At 44.6% G+C, this 26,009-nt stretch overlaps 1 protein-coding gene across 1 annotated transcript in view; it reads left to right on the top strand.

Annotated features, from left to right (window-relative positions):
* LOC126109508 (protein lifeguard 3-like) overlaps positions 1-26,009 on the top strand; it is a 135,586-nt gene that overhangs the window by 12,875 nt on the left and 96,702 nt on the right. Inside the window, exon 2 of the mRNA XM_049914530.1 lies at positions 17,847-18,145. Coding sequence (XP_049770487.1) covers positions 17,847-18,145 — 299 coding nt within the window. The remainder of the gene's footprint in view (positions 1-17,846; positions 18,146-26,009) is intronic.

Here is a 26,009-nt window from a genome sequence, read left to right as displayed (position 1 = left end):
AAATAAGAACACCGTGAATTCATTGTCCCAGGAAGGGGAAACTTTATTGACACATTCCTGGGGTCAGATACATCACATGATCACACTGGCAGAACCACAGGCACATAGACACAGGCAACAGAGCATGCACAATGTCGGCACTAGTACAGTGTACATCCACCTTTCACAGCAATGCAGGCTGCTATTCTCCCATGGAGACGATCGTAGAGATGCTGGATGTAGTCCTGTGGAACGGCTTGCCGTGCCATTTCCACCTGGCGCCTCAGTTGGACCAGCGTTCGTGCTGGACGTGCAGACCGCGTGAACGACGCTTCATCCAGTCCCGAACATGCTCAATGGGGGACAGATCCGGAGATCTTGCTGGCCAGGGTAGTTGACTTACACCTTCTAGAGCACGTTGGGTGGCACGGGATACATGCGGACGTGCATTGTCCTGTTGGAGCAGCAGGTTCCCTTGCCGGTCTAGGAATGGTAGAACGATGGGTTCGATGACGGTTTGGATGTACCGTGCACTATTCAGTGTCCCCTCGACGATCACCAGTGGTGTACGGCCAGTGTAGGAGATCGCTCCCCACACCATGATGCCGGGTGTTGGCCCTGTGTGCCTCGGTCGTATGCAGTCCCGATTGTGGCGCTCACCTGCACGGCGCCAAACACGCATACGACCATCATTGGCACCAAGGCAGAAGCGACTCTCATCGCTGAAGACGACACGTCTCCATTCGTCCCTCCATTCACGCCTGTCGCGACACCACTGGAGGCGGGCTGCACGATGTTGGGGCGTGAGCGGAAGACGGCCTAACGGTGTGCGGGACCGTAGCCCAGCTTCATGGAGACGGTTGCGAATGGTCCTCGCCGATACCCCAGGAGCAACAGTGTCCCTAATTTGCTGGGAAGTGGCGGCGCGGTCCCCTACGGCACTGCGTAGGATCCTACGGTCTTGGCGTGCATCAGTGCGTCGCTGCGGTCCGGTCCCAGGTCGACGGGCACGTGCACCTTCCGCCGACCACTGGCGACAACATCGATGTACTGTGGAGACCTCACGCCCCACGTGTTGAGCAATTCGGCGGTACGTCCACCCGGCCTCCCGCATGCCCACTATACGCCCTCGCTCAAAGTCCGTCAACTGCACATACGGTTCACGTCCACGCTGTCGCGGCATGCTACCAGTGTTAAAGACTGCGATGGAGCTCCGTATGCCACGGCAAACTGGCTGACACTGACGGCGGCGGTGCACAAATGCTGCGCAGCTAGCGCCATTCGACGGCCAACACCGCGGTTCCTGGTGTGTCCGCTGTGCCGTGCGTGTGATCATTGCTTGTACAGCCCTCTCGCAGTGTCCGGAGCAAGTATGGTGGGTCTGACACACCGGTGTCAATGTGTTCTTTTTTCCATTTCCAGGAGAGTATTTGCAACTGCTACACAAAACACAACCTTACGTCTCACAACAAAATCAGTAGGAAATGGCGGAAATTGTTTATGGTGGTCTCTAGGACGTATTACCTCATATAATTCTAAAATCACTTACTAGGTTGGAAAAGCGACCACAGTGTTACCGGGTACGACATTCTCAAAGTACAACACTACCCGCTATATGTTTTTCTACATGCTCTCGCAGATTCTCTCTCTTTGAAGAATATATTTTTTATGTAAGTTACATCTTATTTTGAGTACAATATTACATTGCAATTTGTCCCACACGGTAGTGACACAGGATTTTTTACACTCTAGTAACAGTTTTCTTCGAAAATTATTTCGAGAGATTTTTTGAAAATATTTTTATTGTTTACCTCACCCAAGTCTGGATGCAGTTTTTCTAGGACTTTTGGACCTGCACAGGATGGCTTTGATTTGAATTCGCGGTGTCGTGTCTGAGCTCATGGAAGAAGATCCGTTTCCTTGTATCGTGGCGCCATGTCTTGAGTCTCAGAAACATATCTGAATTCTGTCCAGCACAGCAGTTCATGTTGGTATGTGTACGGCAGCGTCAGTATCGTAAATGCTGGCCCACATATTTTTCTCCATTTAAGGTTGGCTATCATCCTCATTGCTCTTTTCTGCATTTTGAATACTCTGTTGCTGCAACTTCCTGGCAGATTAAAGCTGTGTACGACGCCGTCACTCGGGATCTTTACCATTCACGGATAAGCGCTCTACCGACTGAGCTGCTCGAGTACGAATCACGACCCGCCCTCACAGCTCTACTTCCCCAGTACCTGGTTGGTTTCCTTCCTTCCAAATTTCACAGAAGTTCTCCTGCTTAATTTGCAGCACTGGCACTCCTGGAAGAAAGGATGCAGCCGACATACGGCTCAACCACGGCCTTGGGTACTGTCACTACAGCATCTGACCGCAAAATACTAAGGTCACAGGTTCGACTCCCGATCTGGCACACAGTTTTAATCTGTCAAGAAGTGTCAGATCAGCGCACACTGCATTGCAGAATGGGAATTCATCCTGAAAACTCTATTACTGTTTATTTTGAGGGATCTCCCCACAAACTTATGCATAATTTCGTGTAGAATGAAATGGGGTATAGTATGTCGTTTTCCCACTGCTCGAACTTTTAGGTTGTTGAGTCTGAGCAGGATATATAGCTCTGAGGTAGGTTTTCCACTTACATATTGTGTGTCCTTATTACAATTTACATTTTTTATTACTATTTTTCCAACGAAATTCGTATATACACAGTTTTCTGGTGTGCACTCAAATATAATATGTTGACATCTTCATTGTGTTCGTTCGTTTGCTCTGAAATTTGAATAAAGTATTCCAGTAATATTGTTATGAAACAGTTGTTGCTCATCTCGGAAGAACGTAATCTGATGACCCGCGGAACGATGCACTGCGCGAAGTCGCCCATTCTAAATTATATTAAGAAAACTACTTTCAACTGCGAAGCAGAGAGTTCCTCATTAATTCACAACGTGTCAATATTTCTTCTCGTTCCATGCACGAAAGAACATTTTTTTTTCGAAATTAGGACTTTTTACATTCCGTCTTCTGCAAAACCCAATATACTTCTTTTTTATTTTCAGCTGATAACATCTAATCGTATGATACATCTATGTATCAGTTCTGTGGACCTCGATTCACTTCTGCGAAAATGTTATACGAAACTGATGGTTGTTTTCAAGCACTGCACAACTCAGTTAAAAGATCACTTTTTTGAAACCCCGTAATTGTCTCCCAAACACATCAGAGGGGTGCCGAACCGATTGCCTTTCGTCAAGCACTAGAGCAGCCGCTAGGCTGAGCAGGCATCAAAGTCTCTGACAGTCACATTTGTAACGCTCTCAATAAAGGTGTGTGGGCGGAGAGAGGCATCGACAGTCTTGCCGAACTGGAAGGTTATAGTGGGACCCTTCGCTGTTTTATTCACGCGCATGTCAAACTCAATGTAGCACCTGTTCCCCCTCCCTCCCTGCCGCTCCCCCCCCCTCACCGCCCCCTGCCACGCATCCCTTCTGTGATCACGGCACATGAGAGAGCGAAATAGGAGGGCTGAAAAAGCATAAACACCATTTGCTGCTTCGAATGACGTTCGAATTTTGTCGAATGGTTTTGAACGGTCCATAGTGACCCTACCCAGTACACAACAAAGAAAATTGCGGTCGCACTACATCCAAAGGGATCAGATCACAATCCCTGGGGTTGATGGCCCACAATGTCAGGATAGTGTTTCATCGCCCGGGTGGTGGCAGCAGTGTCGAACATTGCCAAGATGGTCGGCCTGTCGATCATCAAAACTGACGTTTTAGACCGCGACATCTTTGGGAATCAACGCCCAATGGAAGGTTCAAATGGTTCAAATGGCTCTGAGCACTATGGGACTTAACTTCTATGGTCATCACTCCCCTAGAACTTAGAACTAGTTAAACCTAACGAACCTAAGGACATCACACAACACCCACTCATCACGAGGCAGAGAAAATCCCTAACCCCGCCGGGAATCGAACTCGGGAACCCGGGCGTGGGAAGCGAGAACGCTACCGCACGACCACGAGCTGCGGACCCAATGGAAGGGGTCGTTTCATTGATGCCCTTTATGCCACCTTCGATTCTGGGCGGCGGTGTATCTGAAATGTTTTCATCGGCCACCCAAAGGAAAACCGCGTGATTTCAACTCTGGGTATCGCGGGTCTGACCTCTACTGCAAGGCTGGCGAAAGAGAGGGTGAAATCTTGGTGAGATTTTCTCATGGCGTGACACGTCCACGGTGGCTTTGGGCAGAATTTTAGTGAAATTTGGTTCAAATGTGACAAAAAAGCTAGTGTGACATTATTACCCCTCTTACACCTCAAATGAACTTCTGAGTTCTGGCCTTTCTTTCGCATGCGTCGACACCTCGCTGTTTGAAGCGTCAGCGAGCCCAGGGGCGACTTCGTAGGGCGGCAGGCCTCTGCACCACTACAGAGAAAGGTTGTGGGCACCTTTGACCCAAATTTGAACCTTACACGTCGCAATAGGAGGCAGTTACGAAGTTTCGAAAAAGTTATCCTCTAATTTTGTTGCGCAGTGTATTTTAATCCTAAAAACTGTGCAATTTTTATTTCGTCTTGACTGCTCATACGAAATTGAGTTAACTGTGAAACTGAATTTACACAGGTCTGCTTGCTGTGTCCCTTTATCTGTTCTGACAAAGTGTCATCTGAAAAGTAGTCGGAAAAATTACTTTACCCGGAAGTGCCAACGGCTTTGCCGCATTGGTAACACCGGTTCCCGTCAGATCACCGAACTTAAGAGCTGTCGGGCTGGACCTACACTTGGACGGGTTACCATCCGCTCTGCCGAGCGCTGTTGGCAAGCGGGATGCACTCAGCCCTTGTGAGGCAAACTGAGAAGCTAGATAATTCAGAAGCAGGGCTCCGGTCTCGGAAACTGACATACGGCCGGCAGAGCGGTGTGCTGACCACATGCCCCTCCATATCCGCATCCAGTGCCGCCTGTGGGGTAAGGATGACACGGCGTTCGGTCGGTACTGTTGGGCTTTCCAAGGCCTGTTGGCAAGGAGTTGTGTAGTTTAGTTTGGTTACCCAAAAGTAGTAGTCGTTTATGTCCTGAACTTACATTTTACTTCCTGTTTTGCATCTTTCATGTGTTGTGCATTTTCATTGTAACTACGTACGCTGTTTTCCACGAGTTTTACAGTACAGCCTCACCTCATGCCAGGCCAGTGCAATTCGCAGAATTTCGTCATCTTTCCCGATTCGTTAAGATCCCTCTGCGTCCTCCACTAGGACTGAAGTTTTACTACAAATCAAGACAGTGTTGTGGACAGAACGGTAACATTTGTAGGGGGAAGGTTGTTATCTATTTTAACTGTCGTATCGTTCTAGAAAAAAAATGATAAACGTAAGTAAGTTTCTCATCTCCGGTGAATGGTGGATGCCTAACCATTCTAAGGAAATTCCAACTTGTCCAAGTCTCACGGACTATCTTGCGGCGATGTTATGTTAAAAAGAGTTAAGCCCCCACAAGGGTGTGGACATACTACCTTGCCTATTCAGTGTGAGTCTTCGACTTAAAGTACTTTAACAAAATTTGTATGTTGTCATTCTGTCACACAAATTTCAACATATTCAACGATATGTACAGCATAAAAAAATGATTCAATATTTTGAGAGATAAGCATTTCACATCTTCATCAAAACACAAACTGGTTACGTTAGAAGTAATGTAAGCGCTGCACTTACTCAGAACTGTAACACTAACAGACGTTTACTGCATGCCCTGTCATGGACTCTAGTAGAGGAATGTGTCCTCATTCGTTTACTGCGTTCTGTAGGTAGTTCACAATAGCAAAAAGCTTGCAGTAGATATGATGTGTTTTACGATAGCGAAGATAAACATGTGCTCATTGCTCTCAAGGTATACATTTCAGAACCGATGTTTGCTGGACATTTATTTCTTGTTATGGTTCATTCTACCAAGTCTCAAAATATGGAATATTTTGTTTTCATCACCTTTATACGACAACACTGAAACAGAAGTAAACAAGCTGGTACCTCCTGTCTGACCCTAAATACATTCCTTTTAAAATATGTTGTACTGAAATCTGTACATCTATATAAGTAAAAATGTAAATGTTCCTTTGTTCAGAATCTTAAAGCTCTGAAAGTTCTTCGCCTATCCCTTTGAAAATTTGACACAACTTTTCGTTCAGATACGCACGAGTTTTTGTATACCTAATGGAGCGCCACGTGAAATGTAAGTATATACTTTTATATACAGGGTGTTACAAAAAGGTACGGCCAAAATTTCAGGAAACATTCCTCACACACACAGAAAGAAAATATGTTATGTGAACATGTGTCCGGAAACGCTTACTTTCCATGTTAGAGCTCATTTCTTACTTCTCTTCAAATCACATTAATCATGGCATGGAAATACACAGCAACAGAAGGTACCAGCGTGACTTCAAACACTTTGTTACAGGAAATGTTCAAGATGTCCTCCGTTAGCGAGGATACATGCATCCACCCTCCGTCGCACGGAATCCCTGATGCGCTGATGCAGCCCTGGAGAATGGCGTATTGTATCACAGCCATCCACAATACGAGCACGAAGAGTCTCTGCATTTGGTACCGGGGTTGTGTAGACAAGAGCTTTCAAAAGCCCCCATAAATGAAAGTCAAGAGGGTTCAGGTCAGGAGAGCGTGGAGGCCACGGAATTGGTCCGCCTCTACCAATCCATCGGTCACCGAATCTGTTGTTGAGAAGCATACGAACACTTCTTACTGAAATGTGCAGGAGCTCCATCGTGTATGAACCACATGTTGTGTCGTACTTGCAAAGGCACATGTTCTAGCAGCATAGGTAGAATATCCCGTATATAAAGGTGTGGTGTCACCGCCAGACACCACACTTGCTAGGTGGTAGCTTTAAATCGGCCGCGGTCCATTAGTACATGTCGGACCCGCGTGTCACCACTGTCAGTAATTGCAGACCGAGCGCCTCCACACGGCAGGTCTAGAGAGACGTACTAGCACTCGCCCAGTTGTACGACGACTTTGCTAGCGACTACACTGACGAAGCCTTTCTCTCATTTGCCGAGAGATAGAATAGCCTTCAGCTAAGTCCATGGCTACGACCTAGCAAGGTGCCATTAACCATATGTAGAGAGAGTCTCACTTGTATCATCAAGAATGCTGTATACAAATGATGGATTAAAGTTAAGTATTCCAGCAGCTACGTCCTTTTCTTTACAGCATTCATTACGTATCCTGTTTCAGACCTAGCGCCACCTGCGTGAGTTGACGCGTGCATTTCGGCCTCTTCTTGCAACACAGTGTTGGCTCTTCAGCCAACACTACAAAATCATGATAACGTGCTCCATTGAGCGTAGGTGGAAGAACAAACTAAAATGAGCTCTAACATGGAAATTAAGCGTTTCCGGACACATGTCCACATAACATCTTTTCTTAATTTATGTGTGAGGAATGTTTCCTGAAAGTTTGGCCATACCTTTTTGTAACACCCTGTATAAGAAATAAAAGAAATGGGAGAGTCATGTAGTATCAGCCGGCTTAAGATTTTTTACGTTACTGTGTAACTGTGGTGGTTCATTGTAATATTAATATACTATTCTCTTGCTCCAAAACATGTTCTATATGTAGCACAGTCGTTTTTATTTATAGTACTTAATTACATCGAACGTAAAAGAGCTACCATTACAAGGCTTGTAGAAACTGTTCTGCAATATCGGCCATTGTCTATTCTGTGATAATAATGGGTGTTAAACATAAACTACACTGATCTTTATTGAATAATACTAGAATACATCTCCCCCGTGAAACATGGAACTTGCAGCCGGTGGGATGACTTGCGTGCCTCAGCGATGCAGATAGCCGTACCGTGCCTACAACCACGGCGAAGGGGGATCTGTTGAGAGGCCAGACAAACGTGTGGTTCCTGAAGAGGGGCAACAGCCTTTTCACTACTTGCAGGGACAACAGTCTGGATGATTGATTAATCTGGCCTTGTAACATCAACAACATTGGCCTCCCTTTGCTGGTACTGCGAATGGCTGAAAGCAAGGGGAGACGACAGCCGTAATTTTTCCCGAGGGCATGCAGCTTTACTGTATGGTTAAATGATGATGGCGTCCTCTTGGGTAAGATATTGCGGACTTAAAATAGTCCCCCATTTAATCTCTGGGCGGTCACTACGCAGGAGGACGTCGTCATCAGGAGAAACAAAACTTGCATTCTACAGATGGGAGCGTGGAGAGTTAGGTCCCTTAATCGGGCAGGTAGGTTAGAACATTACAAAAAGGAAATGGATGGATTGAAACTAGATATAGTCGGAATTAATGAAGTTCGGTGCATAAGGAGCAGTACTTCTGGTCAGGTGTAAGCAGGATTATAAATACAAAGTCAAATAGGGGTAATGCAGAGCTGTTTTTAATAATGAGTAAGAAAATAGGAATGTGGCTAAGCTACTGTGAACAGCATAATGAATGCGTCGTTGTAGCCAAGATAGACACGAAGTCCACACCTACCACAGTAGTGCAAGTTTACATCCCACCTAGCTCCGCAGATGATGAAATGTATGATGAGATAAAAGAGCTTATTCAGATGCATAAAAAGTTCTCGGTTTACCTGCCGCGTCAAATTTGGATGAAATCCCAAGCTTTCGATGACTACCTCCTTTTACCTGCTTTTATAAGCAGTGGACGGCTTCTCATTGGCTGAATGACGTCACGGTAAAAACGGCGCGTACAGAGGTGGCGGCCTCTATGTCCATAGATTTTGTTTGCGCACTTTATCCAAGCCGGCCGGAGTGGCCGAGCGGTTAAAGGCGCTGCAGTCTGGAACCGCGCGACCGCTGCGGTCGCAGGTTCGAGTCCTGCCTCGGGCATGGATGTGTGTGGTGTCCTTGGGTTGGTTGGGTTTAAGTAGTTCTAAGTTCTAGGGGACTTATGACCACAGCAGTTGAGCCCCATAGTGCTCAGAGCCATTTGAACTTTATCTAGCGTTGCTTGCAACGCCATCCATCGCAACAGGCGGAGAACTGCGAGGAATGTAAGAAGTCTCCCTCTGCGCTCTTTCTTTAGCAATTGCGCGCTTCCATGCATTGTTGAGTGCATATCCGGAGTCCCTGTTGAAATTATTGTCACAGAGTCTAATTTCAACTGCTTCCCTGATGACAGAGTTCCAATAGTTTGAAGCGTGACCAAGTATTCTGGTTTCATCGAATAAAATCTTATGTTTATTTAACAAACTGTGCTCAGCAACCTCTGATTTTTCTAGATACCTGTATTTCAGGTGACGCTGATGTTCCACACAGCGATCGGCAACAGTTCTTATCGACTGGCCCACATAATTTTTGCCACACTCACAAGGAATGCTGTAAATTCCAGGTACTCTCAGGCCGAGATTATCTTTCACGGGTGGCAACATTTCCTTAATCTTCCTGGGTGGCCGGAAGACAGGTCTGATTCTCTGCCGGCTCAGGACTCTGCCGATCTTGCGGGTCGTTGCACCGCAGAATAGTAGCCGCGCGATGTGTTGGTCCTCTTGATCTGTTCGAACAGCGCCCTTCCTAGGTTTCTTCGCCAGAGTAGATCTGATATCACGATCAGAATATCCATTTTTTTCTGAATACCGTCGTCAGATGATTAATCTCGGAGCCGAGATGGTCCTTGTCCGAAATAGTCCTTGCTCTGTGTACCAAGGTATTCAGCATAGCTCTCTTTTGAGCTGGGTGGTGAAAACTACGCGCATTTAGATATAAATCTGTATGCGTCCGTTTTCTGTACACAGAATGTCCGAGACGTCCATCTGATTTTCGCTCCACCAGCACATCTAACAAGGGAACCTCCCCATCGCACTCCCCTCAGATTTAGTTATAAGTTGGCACAGTGGATAGGCCTTGAAAAACTGAACACAGATCAATCGAGAAAACAGGAAGAAGTTGAGTGGAACTATGAAAAAAATAAGCAAAATATACAAACTGAGTAGTCCATGTCCATGATAGGCAACATAAGGAGAGTATGAGCTTAAGAGCGCCATGGTCTCGTGGTTAGCGTGAGCAGCTGCGGAACGAGAGGTCCTTGGTTCAAGTCTTCCTTAGAGTTAAAAGTTTAATTTTTTATTTTCAGACAATTATTATCTGTCCGTCCGTCCGTCCGATGCGAGGTAACTGCGCCGTAGTATGGGGACGCTACATCTAAACAAACATCGAAACACAAGGAAAAATTTGAAAACGTTAAAAATATATATTTTGACAGAGCACAGGGAAAACTGTGCGACTGTGAAACTGTTGCATTCATTTGTTGCAGTTTATGTGACAAACTCTTTTCATCACTTTTTGGAGTGATTATCACATCCACGAGAAAACCTAAATCGGGCAAGGTAGAAGAATCTTTTTACCCATTCGCCAAGTGTACAAGTTAGGTGAGTCGACAACATATTCCTGTCATGTGACGCATATGCCGTCACCAGTGTCGTACAAATATATCACACGTGTTTTCCTGTGGAGGAATCGGTTGACCTATGACCTTGCGATCAAATGTTTTCGGTTCCCATTGGAGAGGCACGTCCTTTCGTCTACTAATCGCACGGTTTTACGGTGCGGTCGCAAAACACAGACACTAAACTTATTACAGTGAACAGAGACGTCAACGAATGAACGGACAGATAATAACTTTGCGAAAATAAAGAAAGTAAACTTTTCACTCGAGGGAATACTTGAACCAAGGACCTCTCGTTCCTCAGCTGCTCACGCTAACCACGGGACCACGGCGCTCCTGTGCTGACATTATCCTTGATGTTGCCTATCTTGCGCATGGACTACTCAGTTTGTATATTTTGCTTATTTTTTTCATAGTTCCACACAACTTCTTCCTGTTTTCTAGATTGATCTGTGTTCAGTTTTTAAAGGCCTATCCACTGTGCCAACTTATAACTAAATCTGAGGGGGGTGCGATGGGGAGGTTCCCTTGCAATAAGGGTAACTTCCCATCCTTCTCCACCTCCACTGTAAATCTTATGTTCTGATGTATCCCATTCAAATGATCAACAAACTGCTGCAGTGCCTCATTGCCATGTGGCCAGATTAAAAATGTATCGTCAACATACCTGAAGAAGCAGGATGGACGTAAGGGAGCACTGTTCAACGCTCGTTCTTCGAAATCCTCCATGAAAAAGTTAGCTATGGCTGGTGACGGTGGCGAACCCATGGCTGTTCCGTCAGTCATTTCATAATATTTTCCACCATACAAAAAATAGGTGGTCGTCAAAGTGTGCGGAAATAAATTTAGTATTTCAGGAGAGAAATGAGCAGCCAGTAGTTTTAACGTATCTTCCACCGGTATCTTTGTAAACAAAGAGACCACATCTAGGCTGATCATGATGTTATTCGGACCTATCCTCATCTGCTTTATGATGTCAACAAACATTTTTGAGTTATTAATATGATGGCTACAGTGGCCGACTATAGGTGCTAATAACTTGGTTCAAATGGTTCAAATGGCTCTGAGCACTATGGGACTCAACTGCTGAGGTCATAAGTGCCCTAGAACTTAGAACTACTTAAACCTAACCAACCTAGCAGGATTCGATCCTGCGACCGTAGCAGTCGCGCGGTTCCGGACTGAGCGCCTAGAACCGCTAGACCACCGCGGCCGGCAATAACTTGGTTAAGTATTTTGCCAACAGATATGTAGGAGCAAATGATGTTTATGCTATAATGGTTAGACAGAGATTTAGGAACCAGATTTTAAATAGGAAGACGTTTTCAGAGGCAGATATGGACTCTGACCACAATCTACTGGTTAAGAACTGTATATTAAAATTAAAGAAACAGGAAAAAGGTATGAAGTTAAGGAGAGACGGGACATGGATAAGTTGAAAGAACCAGAGGTTGTTGAGAGTTTCAGAGGAAGCGTCAGACAACGGTTGACAAGAAAAGGGAAAGAAATGCAGTAGAAGACGAATGGGTAGTTTTAAGAGATGAAATAGTGAAAACAGTACAGGATCAAATAGGTAAAAAGACAAGTCCTAATACAAATCCTTGTATGACACAAGCGATATTGAATTTAATTGGTGAAAGGAGGAAATTTAAAAATGTAGCAAATGATGCAGGCGAAAGGGAATACAAAAGTTTAAAAACGAGACTGATAGGAAGTGTAAAATTGCTAAGCAGGAATTGCTAGGGGGCAATGAAAGGATTTAGAGGCAGATTTCACTAGGTAAAAGATAGATACGGCCTAGAGGAAGATTAAAGAGGCCTTTGGGGAAAATAGAAGTAGCTGTATGAATATCAAGAGCTCAGATGGGAAACCAGTCCTCAGCGAAGATGGGAAACCTAAAAGATGGAAGGGGTATACTGAAGGTCTATGCAAGGGAGATGAAATTGAAAGCAATAATATAGAAAGGGAAGTGGACGTAGACGAATATCATATTGAAGATATGATACTGCGAGAAGAATTTGACAAAGCTCTGAACGATGTAAGTCGATACAAGACCCCGAGAGTAGACGATATTCCGTCAGAAGTACTGATGGCTTTGGAAGAGCCAGCCGTGACAAAAATCTTCCATGTGGTGTGCAAGATGTATGAGACTTCAAGAAGAATGTAGTAATACCAGACCCAAAGTAAGCAGTTGCTGACAGGTGTGAAAATTACCAAACTATCAGTTTAATGAGTAATGGTTCAAAATACTAACACGATTTCTTTACAAAGGAATGGAAAAACTGGTAGAAGCCGGCCTCGGTAAAGATCAGTTTGCATTCCGGGGAAATGTAGGAAAACGCGAGGCAGTACTGACCCTACGACTTAATATAGAAGAAAGGTTAAGGGAAAGGATAAATTACATTTACAGCATTTGTAGACTTAGAGAAAGCTTTTGACGATGTTGGCTGGAATACTGTCTTTGAAATTCTGTAGGTAGCAGAGGTAAAATACAGAGAGCGAAAGCCTATCTACAGCTTGTACAGAAACCAGACGGCAATTATAAGTGTCGAGGGGCGTGAAAGAGAAGCAGCGGTTGAAAAGGGAGTAAGACAGTGTTGTAGCCTATCCCCGACATTATTCAGTCTGTACATTGAATAAACAGTAAATAAATCAAAGAAAAATTTGGAATAGGTATTAAAATTCAGGGAAAATAAATAAAAAACTTTGAGATTTGTTGATACCATTGTGATTCTGTCAGAGACATAAAAGAACTTGGAAAATCAGCTGAACGGAATGGACAGTGTCTTGAAAGGAGGATATAAAATGAACATCAACAAAAGCGGAACAGATATAATGGAATGTAGTAGAATTAAACCAAGTGATGCCGAGGAAATTACATTAGGAAATGAGACACTAAATGTAGTAGATGAGTTTTGCTATTTGGCAGCAAAATAATTGTTGATGGCCGAAGCAGAAAGGATATAGAATGTAGACTGGCAACGGCAAGAAAACCATTTCTGAAGAAGAGAAATTTGTTAACATAAAATACAGATTTAAGCGTTAGCAAGTCTTTTCTGAAGGTAGTTGTCTGGAGTGTGCCCATGTATGGAAGTGAAAGACGATGAAAAGGTTAGATAAAAAGAGAATGGAAGCTTTCGAAATGTAGTGCCACAGTACAGCGATTAGATCAGGTACTTAGATCACATATCTAATGAGGAGGTACTGAATAGAATTGGGAACACAAGAAAGTTGTGGCAGAAGAAAGAAGGGATCGGTTGATAGGACGCATTCTGAGACATCAAGGGACACCTGTTTAGTATTAGAGGCAAGTGTGGGAGGTAAAAGTCGTAGAGGGAGACCAAGAGATGAATACAGTTAGCAGATTCATAAGGCTGTAGGTCGTAGTAGTTTGTTGATCATTTGAATGGGATACATCAGAACATAAGATTTACAGTGGAGGTGAAGAAGCTTGCACAGGATAGAGTAGCATGGAGAGATGCATCAGACCGGTCTTTGGGCTGAAGACCACACCAACAACAATAGAAGAAATAAGTATGGGAACTTATTGTTACTATTACAGCTCAGTTTACCAATGTACAGCTCAGTGTTTTACGAAAATCGCAAAGAAAATACAAAACATTCTCTTGATCCACACATCCAACATCAGGCCAGCCTCTGTATTTGGTACAGAATCGTCTTCAACTTAATCCAGACACATAACGAACTTTTCAGCCTCTTCTATTGACCCATTATTTTCAGTATATTTCAGTTATATTCGCCGCTTTGTAATTGGTTTTACATGGCCACCTATTGCGTGTTTATTTTATTTTGGAACACCCGACTTAAGTTCAGCTTTCTTCAGCTCTCTTTCAGACTTCATTTTTCCTGATTTAATCTCTTCTCTACGGTGGCGATCTTTTTCTACTGCAATCGGTGAAAACGTTTGAGCTGCCTCTCTCACAGCAATTTTTATGCACTCTTAATTCAATTTACATTTCTCATTTTCCGCCATTTCGGTGTGAAAAGAAGTAAAAAGAAGGAAATATAAGTTAAAATTTGAAATTATGTCTGGCCGATACTGCTCGACAAACACATAGTAGAAGTTAACAATACTGTATGTTCCTTTTATAGGAACTACAATGAACCTTTTGTTAGATATCATTATGTTATTTCTTAGGCAACATAGACTGAAAGAATTACGATTTTGAACAAACAAACATTTACATTTTTATTTTCGTGTGTTCAGAATCCACTACTGTGATTTGCCTTTCTGCCTACAAATGGCTTAAATTTACAGTAAGCAGAAGCTAGCTTGTGTATCCATATGCACTGGAGTTCGGTATCTTTTTCCTATACAGGGTGGTCCATTGATAGTGACGAGCCAAATATCTGACGAAATAAGCATCAAACGAAAAAACTACGAAGAACGAAACTCGTCTAGCTTGAAGGGGCAAACCAGATGGCGTTATGGTTGGCCCGCTAGATGGCGCTGCCATAGGTCAAACGGATGTCAACTGCGTTTTTTTTTAAATAGGAACCCCCATTTTTATTGCATATTCGTGTAGTACGTAAAGAAATATGAATGTTTTAGTTGGACCACTTTTTTCGCTTTGTGATAGATGGCGCTGTAATAGTCACAAACGTATAAGTACGTGGTATGACGTAACATTCCGCCAGTGCGGACGGTATTTGCTTCGTGATACATTACCCGTGTTAAAATGGACCGTTTACCAACTGCCGAAAAGGTCGATATCGTGTTGATGTATGGCTATTGTGATCAAAATGTCCAACGGACGTGTGGTATGTATGTTGCTCAGTATCCTGGACGACATCATCCAAGTGTCCGGACCGTTCGCCGGATAGTTACGTTATTTAAGGAAACAGGAAGTGTTCAGCCACATGTGAGACGTCAGCCACGACCTGCAACAAATGATGATGCCCAAGTAGGTGTTTTAGCTGCTGTCGCGGCTAATCCGCACATCAGTAGCAGACAAATTGCGCGATAATCGGGATTCTCACAAACGTCGATGCTGAGAATGCTACATCAACATCGATTGCACCCGTACCATATTTCTATGCACCGGGAATTGCATGGCGACGACTTTGAACGTCGTGTACAGTTCTCCCACTGGGCACAAGAGAAATTACAGGACGATGACAGATTTTTTGCACGCGTTCTATTTAGCGACGAAGCGTCATTCGCCAACAGCGGTAACGTAAACCGGCATAATATGAACTATCGGGCAACGGAAAATCCACGATGGCTGCGACAAGTGGAACATCAGCGACCTTGGCGGGTTAATGTGTGGTGCGGCATTATGGGAGGAAGAATAATTGGCCCCCATTTTATCGATGGCAATCTGAATGGTGCAATGTATGTTGATTTCCTACGTAATGTTCTACCGATGTTACTATAAGATGTTTCACTGCATGACAGAATGGCGATGTACTTCCAACATGATGGATGTCCGGCACATAGCTCGCGTGCAGTTGAAGCGGTATTGAATAGCATATTTCATGACAGGTGTATTGGTCGTCGAAGCACCATACCATGGCCCGCACGGTCATCGGATCTGACGTCCCCGGATTTCTTTCTGTGGGGAAAGTTGAAGGATATTTGCTGTCGTGATCCACCGACAACGCCTGACAACGTGCGTCAGCGCATTGTCAATGCATGTGCGAACATTACGGAAGGCGAACTACTCGATGTTGAGAGGAATGTCGTTACACGTATTGCCTAATGCATTGAGGTTGACGGACATCATTTTGAGCATTTATTGCATTAATGTGGTATTTACAGGTAATCACGCTGTAACAGCATGCGTTCTCAGAAATGATTAGTTCACAAAGGTACATGTATCACATTGGAACAACCGAAATAAAATGTTCAAACGTACATACGTTCTGTATTTTAATTTAAAAAACCTACCTGTTACCAACTGTTCGTCTAAAATTGTGAGCCATATGTTTGTGACTATTACAGCGCCATCTATCACAAAGCAAAAAATGTGGCCCAACTAAAACATTCATATTTCTTTACGTACTACGCGAATACGTAATAAAAAATGGGGGTACCTATTTAAAAAAAAACCAGTTGATATCCGTTTGACCTATGGCAGCGCTATATAGCGGGACAACCATAGCGCCATCTGATTTTCCCCTTCAAGCTAGACAAGTTTCTTTGTTTGTAGTTTTTTCGTTTGACGCTTATTTCGTGAGTTATTTGGCCCGGTCGCGATCAATGGACCACCCTGTATAGCAACGATATTAATCACATAAACATAGCAACGATATTTATCACTTACCTTAAAAACTGTACCAGAGGTCTGAAAATATCTTCCGTGCGCTAAGAGCTTCAGCAACACCATCAAGCACTCAGAACAGACAAAGCACTGCATATAGGAAAAAGATACCGAACTCCAGTGCGTATGGATATACAATCTAGCTTCTGCTTACTGTAAATTTCTGCCATTTGGAGGCAGAAAGGCAAATCACAATAGTGGATTCTGAACACACGAACATTTACTTTTATGAAAATAAAAATGTAAATAATCGTTTGTTCAAATTCGTAAATCTTCCAAAGTTCTTCGCCGTGCATTCGAAAGCGCACGTGTTTTTACGACCCATTTTCTATTATGTAAATAAATATGTAATACATATAGGGGAAAAGTTATTACTAAAAATCTCTAGAAGTTCTTGGCTGATTAAATTTTTACACAATACTTCAATTAATATACTGTCGAACATACGCTATGTACTGTATGTTTAATATATACAGTACATTTATATTTATGTAATATAAAAATGGGAAATACTGTTACCAATAATCTCAATAAGTACTCGACTGATTTACCTCAAATTTTTGCACGTTACTGTTGGAGATATATTGGCTACATATTTTAATGTAATAGTGAAACTTTTTAGTAAACAGGAAAGCTGTACTTACTGCTTATCATTAGAATACTACTACAAAATCTGACTATGTAATAACAATAAACAAGCTCAGTGTCAGAGAAAAAGGAGAAGAGCGGTGGGAGCAAATCGAGATAGAAAGCAAAAAAGAGCAGTTGGACAGAGGTTGGGGGCTAGAGGAAATGGAGAGAGAAGGCAGGAGTAGATGGACATAGGAAGGGGTAGTGTGTGAGAGAGGGAGATGGAGAGAGAGGAGAGAGGAGAAGATGGACAGAGGAAGGGTGAGGAGGTGATGGAGAGAGAGACGTGGGAAGGAGGAGGAGGACATGGAGAAAAAGCGAGAGAGAGAGGAGGAGACGGAGAGAAACATAGGGGAGGGGTAAGGAGATTAGGACGTATATCAAATTCTAGTACATTTTAGAAACGTGTGCCTTCTCTTTTCCTTTTTTCCCCGTTTGACCAGAGTGAGCCACTGGAACAGTTAGTGAAAGAGTAAATAATGAAACGACTCTGGTGGTTGTCCGTCCGCCCACAGCCGACGCCGACACGCAGACGCCGCGGCAGAGCGGCGAGAGCGAGATCGAGAGCGAGAGCGCAGACGCAGGAGGCGACTCCCGGAACGCCGCCCCCGCGTGCCGACCGCCGCCCCCGACCGCAGCGCCCTCTGCTGGGGACGCGGGCATCGCGGGGGCGGACAAGCAGCAGGTGGGAGGCGGCTCGGAAGCACCCTCCACCGCCCCCGCCGCCGTGCCTCCTGGCGACCCCGCCAAGAAGGAGAACGACCGTTCCTCCAGCCGGACATCACAGAGGCCGGCCGCCACCCCGGTCGTATACGTGAGTCTCACATCCAGGTGTGCTTGTCTTCCGGCATTCAGTCGAGCTCCCGATACCAGATACTTAAATCCGTAGCCCTCGTACTGTGTTTACATTTAAGTTGTCCTGAATCGATAGAAGTCGGAAGCCTTTGGCCGCCGATCATTTGCTTTTGGTTTCAGTAAACGTTAGCCAGCTGAAAGAAGGGAGAGTGTTGTACCTTGGAACATTCTAGTTGGACCTGTAATAGAAATTTAATGAATTTTCGTATTCCATTCTCAAATAATTTTAGTCTTATGTGCTGCTCGCGGAAGTTACGTGCTGTCGGACACGGCCAGCACTCGGGTGGGTGACCGTTCGGATCTGTTCGCAAGCAAACAGGGTGCACTCAGCCCTCGCGAGCCAGCCGGCAGTCTGCACGGCTGAGAAGTAGCGGCTCCGGCACGAAAGCTGACAACGACCGGAAGAGCGGCGCGCTGGCCACACGCCACTCCGTATCCGACTCAGAGTGACGCCTTCGACTGAAGACGACACGGCGGTCTGTCGGTGCCGTTGGGCCTTCCGGGGCTCGTTCGGACCGAGTTTTTCTTGTCTGCATGTCCACAATATTGTTGTACTCACCGAAAGAAGATGTTCCTACTAGCTATTTACTAAGCAGGATCAGGAACTATCATTATAAATAAAAGTTTTGAGTTCAAATGGCTCTGAGCACAATGGGACTTAACATCTATGGTCATCAGTCCCCTAGAACTTAGAACTACTTAAACCTAACTAACCTAAGGACAGCACACAACACCCAGCCATCACGAAGCAGAGAAAATCCCTGACCCCGCCGGGAATCGAACCCGGAAACCCCGGCGTGGGAAGCGAGAACGCTACCGCACGACCACGAGATGCGGGCAAAGTTTTGCGTTCTAACTGAAAAATTCACTCCCACAAACATAAAAAATTTTCAAATGTGTGTGAATTCCTAAGGGACCAAACTGCTGAGGGCATAGGTCCTGAGACCTACACACTACTTAAACTAACTTATGCTAATGCTAAGAACAACGCACACACCCATGCCCGAAGGAGGACTCGGAGCCGGCCGGGGTGGCCGAGCGGTTCTAAGCGCTTCAGTCCGGAACCGCGCCACTGCTACGGTCGCAGGTTCGAATCCTGCCTCGGGCATGGATATGTGTGATGTCCTTAGGTTAGTTAGGTTTAACTAGTTCTAAGTTCTAGGGGGCTGATGACCACAGATGTTAAGTCCCATAGTGGTCAGAGCCATCGAAATTGAATTGAGGACTCGGACCTCCGGCGGAAAGGGCCCGAAATACACTCCTGGAAATGGAAAAAAGAACATATTGACACCGGTGTGTCAGACCCACCATACTTGCTCCGGACACTGCGAGAGGGCTGTACAAGCAATGATCACACGCACGGCACAGCGGACACACCAGGAACCGCGGTGTTGGCCGTCGAATGGCGCTAGCTGCGCAGCATTTGTGCACCGCCACCGTCAGTGTCAGCCAGTTTGCCGTGGCATACGGAGCTCCATCGCAGTCTTTAACACTGGTAGCATGCCACGACAGCGTGGACGTGAACCGTATGTGCAGTTGACGGACTTTGAGCGAGGGCGTATAGTGGGCATGCGGGAGGCCGGGTGGACGTACCGCCGAATTGCTCAACACGTGGGGCGTGAGGTCTCCACAGTACATCGATGTTGTCGCCAGTGGTCGGCGGAAGGTGCACGTGCCCGTCGACCTGGAACCGGGCCGCAGCGACGCACGGATGCACGCCAAGACCGTAGGATCCTACGCAGTGCCGTAGGGGACCGCACCGCCACTTCCCAGCAAATTAGGGACACTGTTGCTCCTGGGGTATCGGCGAGGACCATTCGCAACCGTCTCCATGAAGCTGGGCTACGGTCCCGCACACCGTTAGGCCGTCTTCCGCTCACGCCCCAACATCGTGCAGCCCGCCTCCAGTGGTGTCGCGACAGGCGTGAATGGAGGGACGAATGGAGACGTGTCGTCTTCAGCGATGAGAGTCGCTTCTGCCTTAGTGCCAATGATGGTCGTATGCGTGTTTGGCGCCGTGCAGGTGAGCGCCACAATCAGGACTGCATACGACCGAGGCACACAGGGCCAACACCCGGCATCATGGTGTGGGGAGCGATCTCCTACACTGGCCGTACACCACTGGTCATCGTCGAGGGGACACTGAATAGTGCACGGTACATCCAAACATTCATCGAACCCATCGTTCTACCATTCCTAGACCGGCAAGGGAACTTGCTGTTCCAACAGGACAATGCACGTCCGCATGTATCCCGTGTCACCCAACGTGCTCTAGAAGGTGTAAGTCAACTACCCTGGCCAGCAAGATCTCCGGATCTGTCCCCCATTGAGCATGTTTGGGACTGGATGAAGCGTCGTCTCACGCGGTCTGCACGTCCAGCACGAACGCTGGTCCAACTGAGGCGCCAGGTGGAAATGGCATGGCAAGCCGTTCCACAGGACTACATCCAGCATCTCTACGATCGTCTCCATGGGAGAATAGCAGCCTGCATTGCTGCGAAAGGTGGATATACACTGTACTAGTGCCGACATTGTGCATGCTCTGTTGCCTGTGTCTATGTGCCTGTGGTTCTGTCAGTGTGATCATGTGATGTATCTGACCCCAGGAATGTGTCAATAAAGTTTCCCCTTCCTGGGACAATGAATTCACGGTGTTCTTATTTCAATTTCCAGGAGTGTAGCTGCATGGCGCCTCGAACCGCCCGGCCACTCAGCGCGACGCGCACAAACATTATAAAAAATGGCTCTGAGCATTATGAGACTTAACATCTGAGGCCATCAGACCCTTATAACTTAGAACTACTTAAACCTAACTAACGTAAGGACATCACACACATCCATGCCCGAAGCAGGATTCGAACCTGCGACCGTAGCAGTGGCGCGGTTCCGGACTGAAGCGCTTAGAACCACTCGGCCACCCCGGCCGGCACAAACATAATAAAATTCCTAATAATAATAATAATATTCCTATCATAAATAGCACTATGAGCAGTTCAGAGGCAACCTCTACGATAAGTTCCAATTAAAATGGTCTTTCACGGTGACTTCTAATCAGCCGGCCGGTGTGGCCGTGCGGTTCTGGGCGCTACAGTCTGGAACCGCGTGGCCGTTACGGCCGCAGGTTCGAATCCTGCCTCGGGCATGGATGTGTGTGATGTCCTTAGTTAGGTTTAATTAGTTCTAAGTTCTAGGGGACTGATGACCACAGATGTTAAGTCCCATAGTGCTCAGAGCCATTTTAACCATTTTTTTTTTTTGGCTTCTAATCATCAGAGTTAATTTCTCGCTACAAAAGTGGAAAATAATCTCACACGGTTCTGTCAACGTTACGGACGGCACACAAACAGCTACTTCGGTGAAATATAAGCGAACCAGGACGGTTACCGTACTCGCGAGTTAACTTCCTATCTGTGCCGGAAACATTCGTTTAGTCTCAGCCTGGCTGTGACGACATCCGAGGCAGCGCGTAAGCCGGCGATTTACTGACGCGAGCAGAGTGACAGCCCGGTGCGAAGTGTCTCCCTTTACTGCCTCTCCGGCAGTATTTACACACGAGCGCAACGGACGGCCAAACGGAACATCTGCTGTAATCGCTTTATGCCCAGGTAGTGGCATCTAAATGGCGGCTTTCTCGGACACGTATTATTTAATAACTCCATTATGAATGAATTTACAATCTTCATAATTTTTATGTGATTAAGGTTACGTTCCCTTCCCCCCCCCCCCCACGCCCACTCCACCCCCCATGAACCATGGACCTTGTCGTTGGTGGGGAGGCTTCCGTGACTCAGCGATACAGATGGCCGTACGGTAGGTGTATCCACAACGGAGGGGTATATGTTGAGAGGCCAGACAAACGTGTGGTTCTTGAAGAGGGGCAGCAGCCTTTTCAGTAGTAACTGATGATCTGTCCTTGTAACATTAACCAAAACGGCCTTGATGTGCTGGTACTGCTAACGGCCGAAAGCAAGGGGAAACTACAGCCGTAATTTTTCCCGAGGGCATGAAGCTTTATTGTTTACTTTCATGATGATGGCTTCCTATTGGGTAGAATATTCAGGAGGTAAAGCAGTCCCCCACTCAGGAAACGTTGTTATCAGGAGAAAGAAAACTCGTGGTCTACGGATCGGAGCGTGGAATGTCAGATCCCTTAATCGGGCAGGTAGGTTAGAGAATTTAAAAAGAGAAATGGATAGGTTAACGTTAGATATAGCGGGAATCAGTGAAGTTCGGTGGCAGGAGGAACAAGACTTCTGGTCAGGTGAATACAGGGCTATCTATACAAAATCAAATAGGAATAATGCAGCAGTAGGTTTAATAATGAATAAAAAACAGGAGCGCCGGTAAGCTACTGCGAACAGCATAGTGAATGCATTATCGTAGCCAAGATAGACACGAAGTCCACGCCTAAAACAGTAGTACAATTTTATATGCCAACTAGATCCGCAGATGACGAAGAGATTCATGGAATGTATGATGAGATAAAAGAAATTATTCAAGTAGTGAAGGGAGACGACGAATTAATAATCATGGTTGACTGGAATTCGATAGTAGGAATAAGAAGAGAAGGATACGTAGTAGGTGAATATGGAATGGGGGTAAGCAATGGAAGAGGAAGCCGTCTGGTAGAAATATGCACAGAGCATAACCTAATCATATCTAACACTTGGTTCAAGAATCATGCAAGAAGGTTGTATACGTGGAAGAGCAGTCGAGACACTGGAAGGTATCAGATAAATTATCTAAGAGTAACACAGAGATGTAGGAACCAGGTTTTAAATTGTAAGACTTTTCCAGTGGCAGATGTGGACTCGGACCACAATCTATTGGTTATGAACTGTAGATTAAAACTGAAGAAACTGCAAAAGGGTGGGAATTTAAGGGGATGGGACCAGGGTAAACTGACAGAACCAGAGGTTGTACAGAGTTTCAGGGAGAGCATTAGGGAACGATTGACAGTAATGGGGGAAAGAAATACAGTAGAAGAGGAATGGGTAGTTTTGAGGAATGAAATAGTGAAGGCAGCAGAGGATCAAGTAGGTAAAAAGACGAGGGCTGATAGAAATCCTTGGGTAACAGAAGAAATATTGAATTTAATTGATGAAAGGAGAAAATACAAAAATGTAGTAAATGAGGCAAGCAAATAGGAATACAAACGTCTCAAAAATGAGATCGACAGAAAGTGTAAAATGGCTAAGCAGGGATGGCTAGAGGACAAATGTAAGGATGTAGAGGCATATATCACTAGGGGCTGCCTACAGGAAAATTAAAGAGACCTTTCGGGGAAAGAGAACGCTTTGTATGTGTATCAATACCTCAGTTGGAAAGCTCTAACCAAAGTTCTAACCAAAGAAGGGAAAGCAGAAAGGTGGAAGGAGTATATAGAGGTTCTATACAAAGGCGATCTACTTGAGGAAAATGCTATGGAAATGGAAGAGGACGTAGATGAAGATGAAATGGGGGATATGATACTGCGTGAAGAGTTTGACACAGCACTGACAGACCTAAGTCGAAGCAAGGCCCCCGGAGTAGACAACATTCCATTAGAACTACTGATAGCCTTGGGAGAGCCAGCCCTGACAAAACTCAATCATCTTGTGAGCAATATGCATGAGACAGGCGAAATACCCTCAGACTCAAGAAGAACATAATAATTCCAATCCCAAAGAAAACAATTGTTGACAGGTCTGAAAATTACCGAACTATCAGTTTAATAAGTTACGGCTGCAAAATACTAACATGAATTCCTTACAGACCAATGGAAAAACAAGTAAAGGCCAACCTCGGGGAAGACCAGTTTGGATTCCGTAGAAATGTTGGAACACGTGAGACAAGACGGACCCTACGGCTTATCTTAGAAAATATATTAAGGAAAGGCAAACCTACGCTTCTAGCGTTTGTAGGCTTACAGAAATCTTTTGACAATGTTAACTGGAATACTCTCTTTCTAATTATGAAAGTGGCAGGGGTCAAATACAGGGAGCGAAAGGCTATTTATAATTTGTACAGGAACCAGACGGCAGTTGTAAGAGTCGAGGGGCATGAAAGGGAAGCAGTTGTTGGGAAGGGAGTGAGACAGGGTTGTAGTCTATCCCCGATGCTATTCAATCTGTATATTGAGCAAGCAGTAAAGGAAACAAAAGAAAAATTCGGAGTAGGAATTAAAATTCATGGAGAAGAAATAAGAACTTTGTGGCTTGTCGATGACATTGTAATTTTGTCAGAGACAGCAAAATACCTGGAAGAGCAGTTGAACGGAATCGACAGTGTCTTGAAAGGATGATTTTTTTTTTTTCTTTCGAATAACCCATTTGGAGGGTACGATGAATCAACCTTGGCTACTCTTCATTGTATTAGATTTCTTCAGTTTCCAAATTTCCTTCATCCTTTTAGAATGTTGTTCCCTTTCTTCTTGAGTCCACTTTCGTCTAGTTATTTTCTTTCTCTCCTGAAATTCTGCCTTTTGAACTGCCTTTCTGAAATGTTCTGTTTTCTATTGTGTCTATTGTAACTCCAGCATTTTCAATGTACTTTTCAGTCTCTATGAACGATGCTGGCTTGGATTTGTAGCTATTGAGTAATGTGAATATCCGCTTGGTTAGTCTGTTGTTATCCATTCTGAATATGTGTCCAAAAAACTGTAGTCTCCTCTTCCTCATTACATCAGTTAGTTTCTCCGTTTTCAGATATAGCTCTCTGTTTGGTCTTAACCTGTATTCAGCATTATCGTTTCTTTTAGCTCCCATTATTTTCCTTAAAATTCTTCTTTCGACCTTCTCTAGTTTCTCAAGATCTCCATTTCTTGTTAGTTTAAGTGTTTCTACCGCATAGAGAGCTTCAGGTCTGGCCACTGTTTGGTAGTGTCTTAATTTCGTGTTCCAGGACAAGGATTTTTTATTGTAAACGTTTTTGGTCATATGAAACACTCTTTCCATTTTGTGCACTCTAGTTTCTATAGCTATCTTTTCTTTGGCATTGTATGTAATCCACTCTCCTAGGTATTTAAAGGAATCTGTTTTGTGTATTGTGTTGTTGTCAACTGCAATATTTTGAGGAGCATCACAGATGTTTGTCATAAAATTTGTTTTTTCATAGGATATTTGTAGTTTTTGTAGTTCTCTTATTTGTTCTTGGGCATTGTCTAGTGAATCTGTAATCAATGCCATGTCATCTGCGAAGGCTAAACAGTCGACAGTGATCTTGTTTGGATTTCTCCCTAGTTGAATCCCTTTAGTATTGATGGCCTTCCTCCATTCTCGAACTACCTTCTCCAAGACACAATTGAAAAGCAGAGGTGACAGACCATCTCCCTGTCGAACACCTGACTTTATTTGAAACGATTTTGAGAGCTCTCCCCTAAATTTTACTTTCGATTTTGTATTTGTCAAAGTACCTTTATTTATTGCAGTTGTTTTAGCATCGAGTCCCAATTCTTTTAAGATATCAAGCAGTGTATTTCTGTCAATTGAATCATAGGCTTTTTTAAAATCCACAAAAGTAATTACATATTTTAAGTTCCTGATTTTCCTCATTTCTATTATGTTCTTTAAATTTAGTATTTGTTCTGCACATGACCTTCCCTTCCTAAATCCAGCCTGATACTCTCCTAGCTGTTTGTCAAGTATCTCTTCTGCTCTTTTTAAAAGCGCCTTAGACAAGATCTTATAAGTCACTGGTAAGAGGGAGATTCCCCTATAATTGCTAGGAGGATATAAGGTGAACATCAACAAAATCAAAACGAGGATAATGGAATGTAGTCAAATAGTGAATTAGATTAGAAAATTAGACACTTAAAGTATTAGATGTGTTTTGTTTTTTTGGGA

Source organism: Schistocerca cancellata, chromosome 12, assembly GCF_023864275.1.
Source record: "Schistocerca cancellata isolate TAMUIC-IGC-003103 chromosome 12, iqSchCanc2.1, whole genome shotgun sequence".
Classification (NCBI taxonomy): Eukaryota; Metazoa; Arthropoda; class Insecta; order Orthoptera; family Acrididae; genus Schistocerca; species Schistocerca cancellata.
The sequence above is the reverse complement of the archived record's forward strand: the minus strand, read 5'-3'. Positions and strand labels throughout refer to the sequence as shown.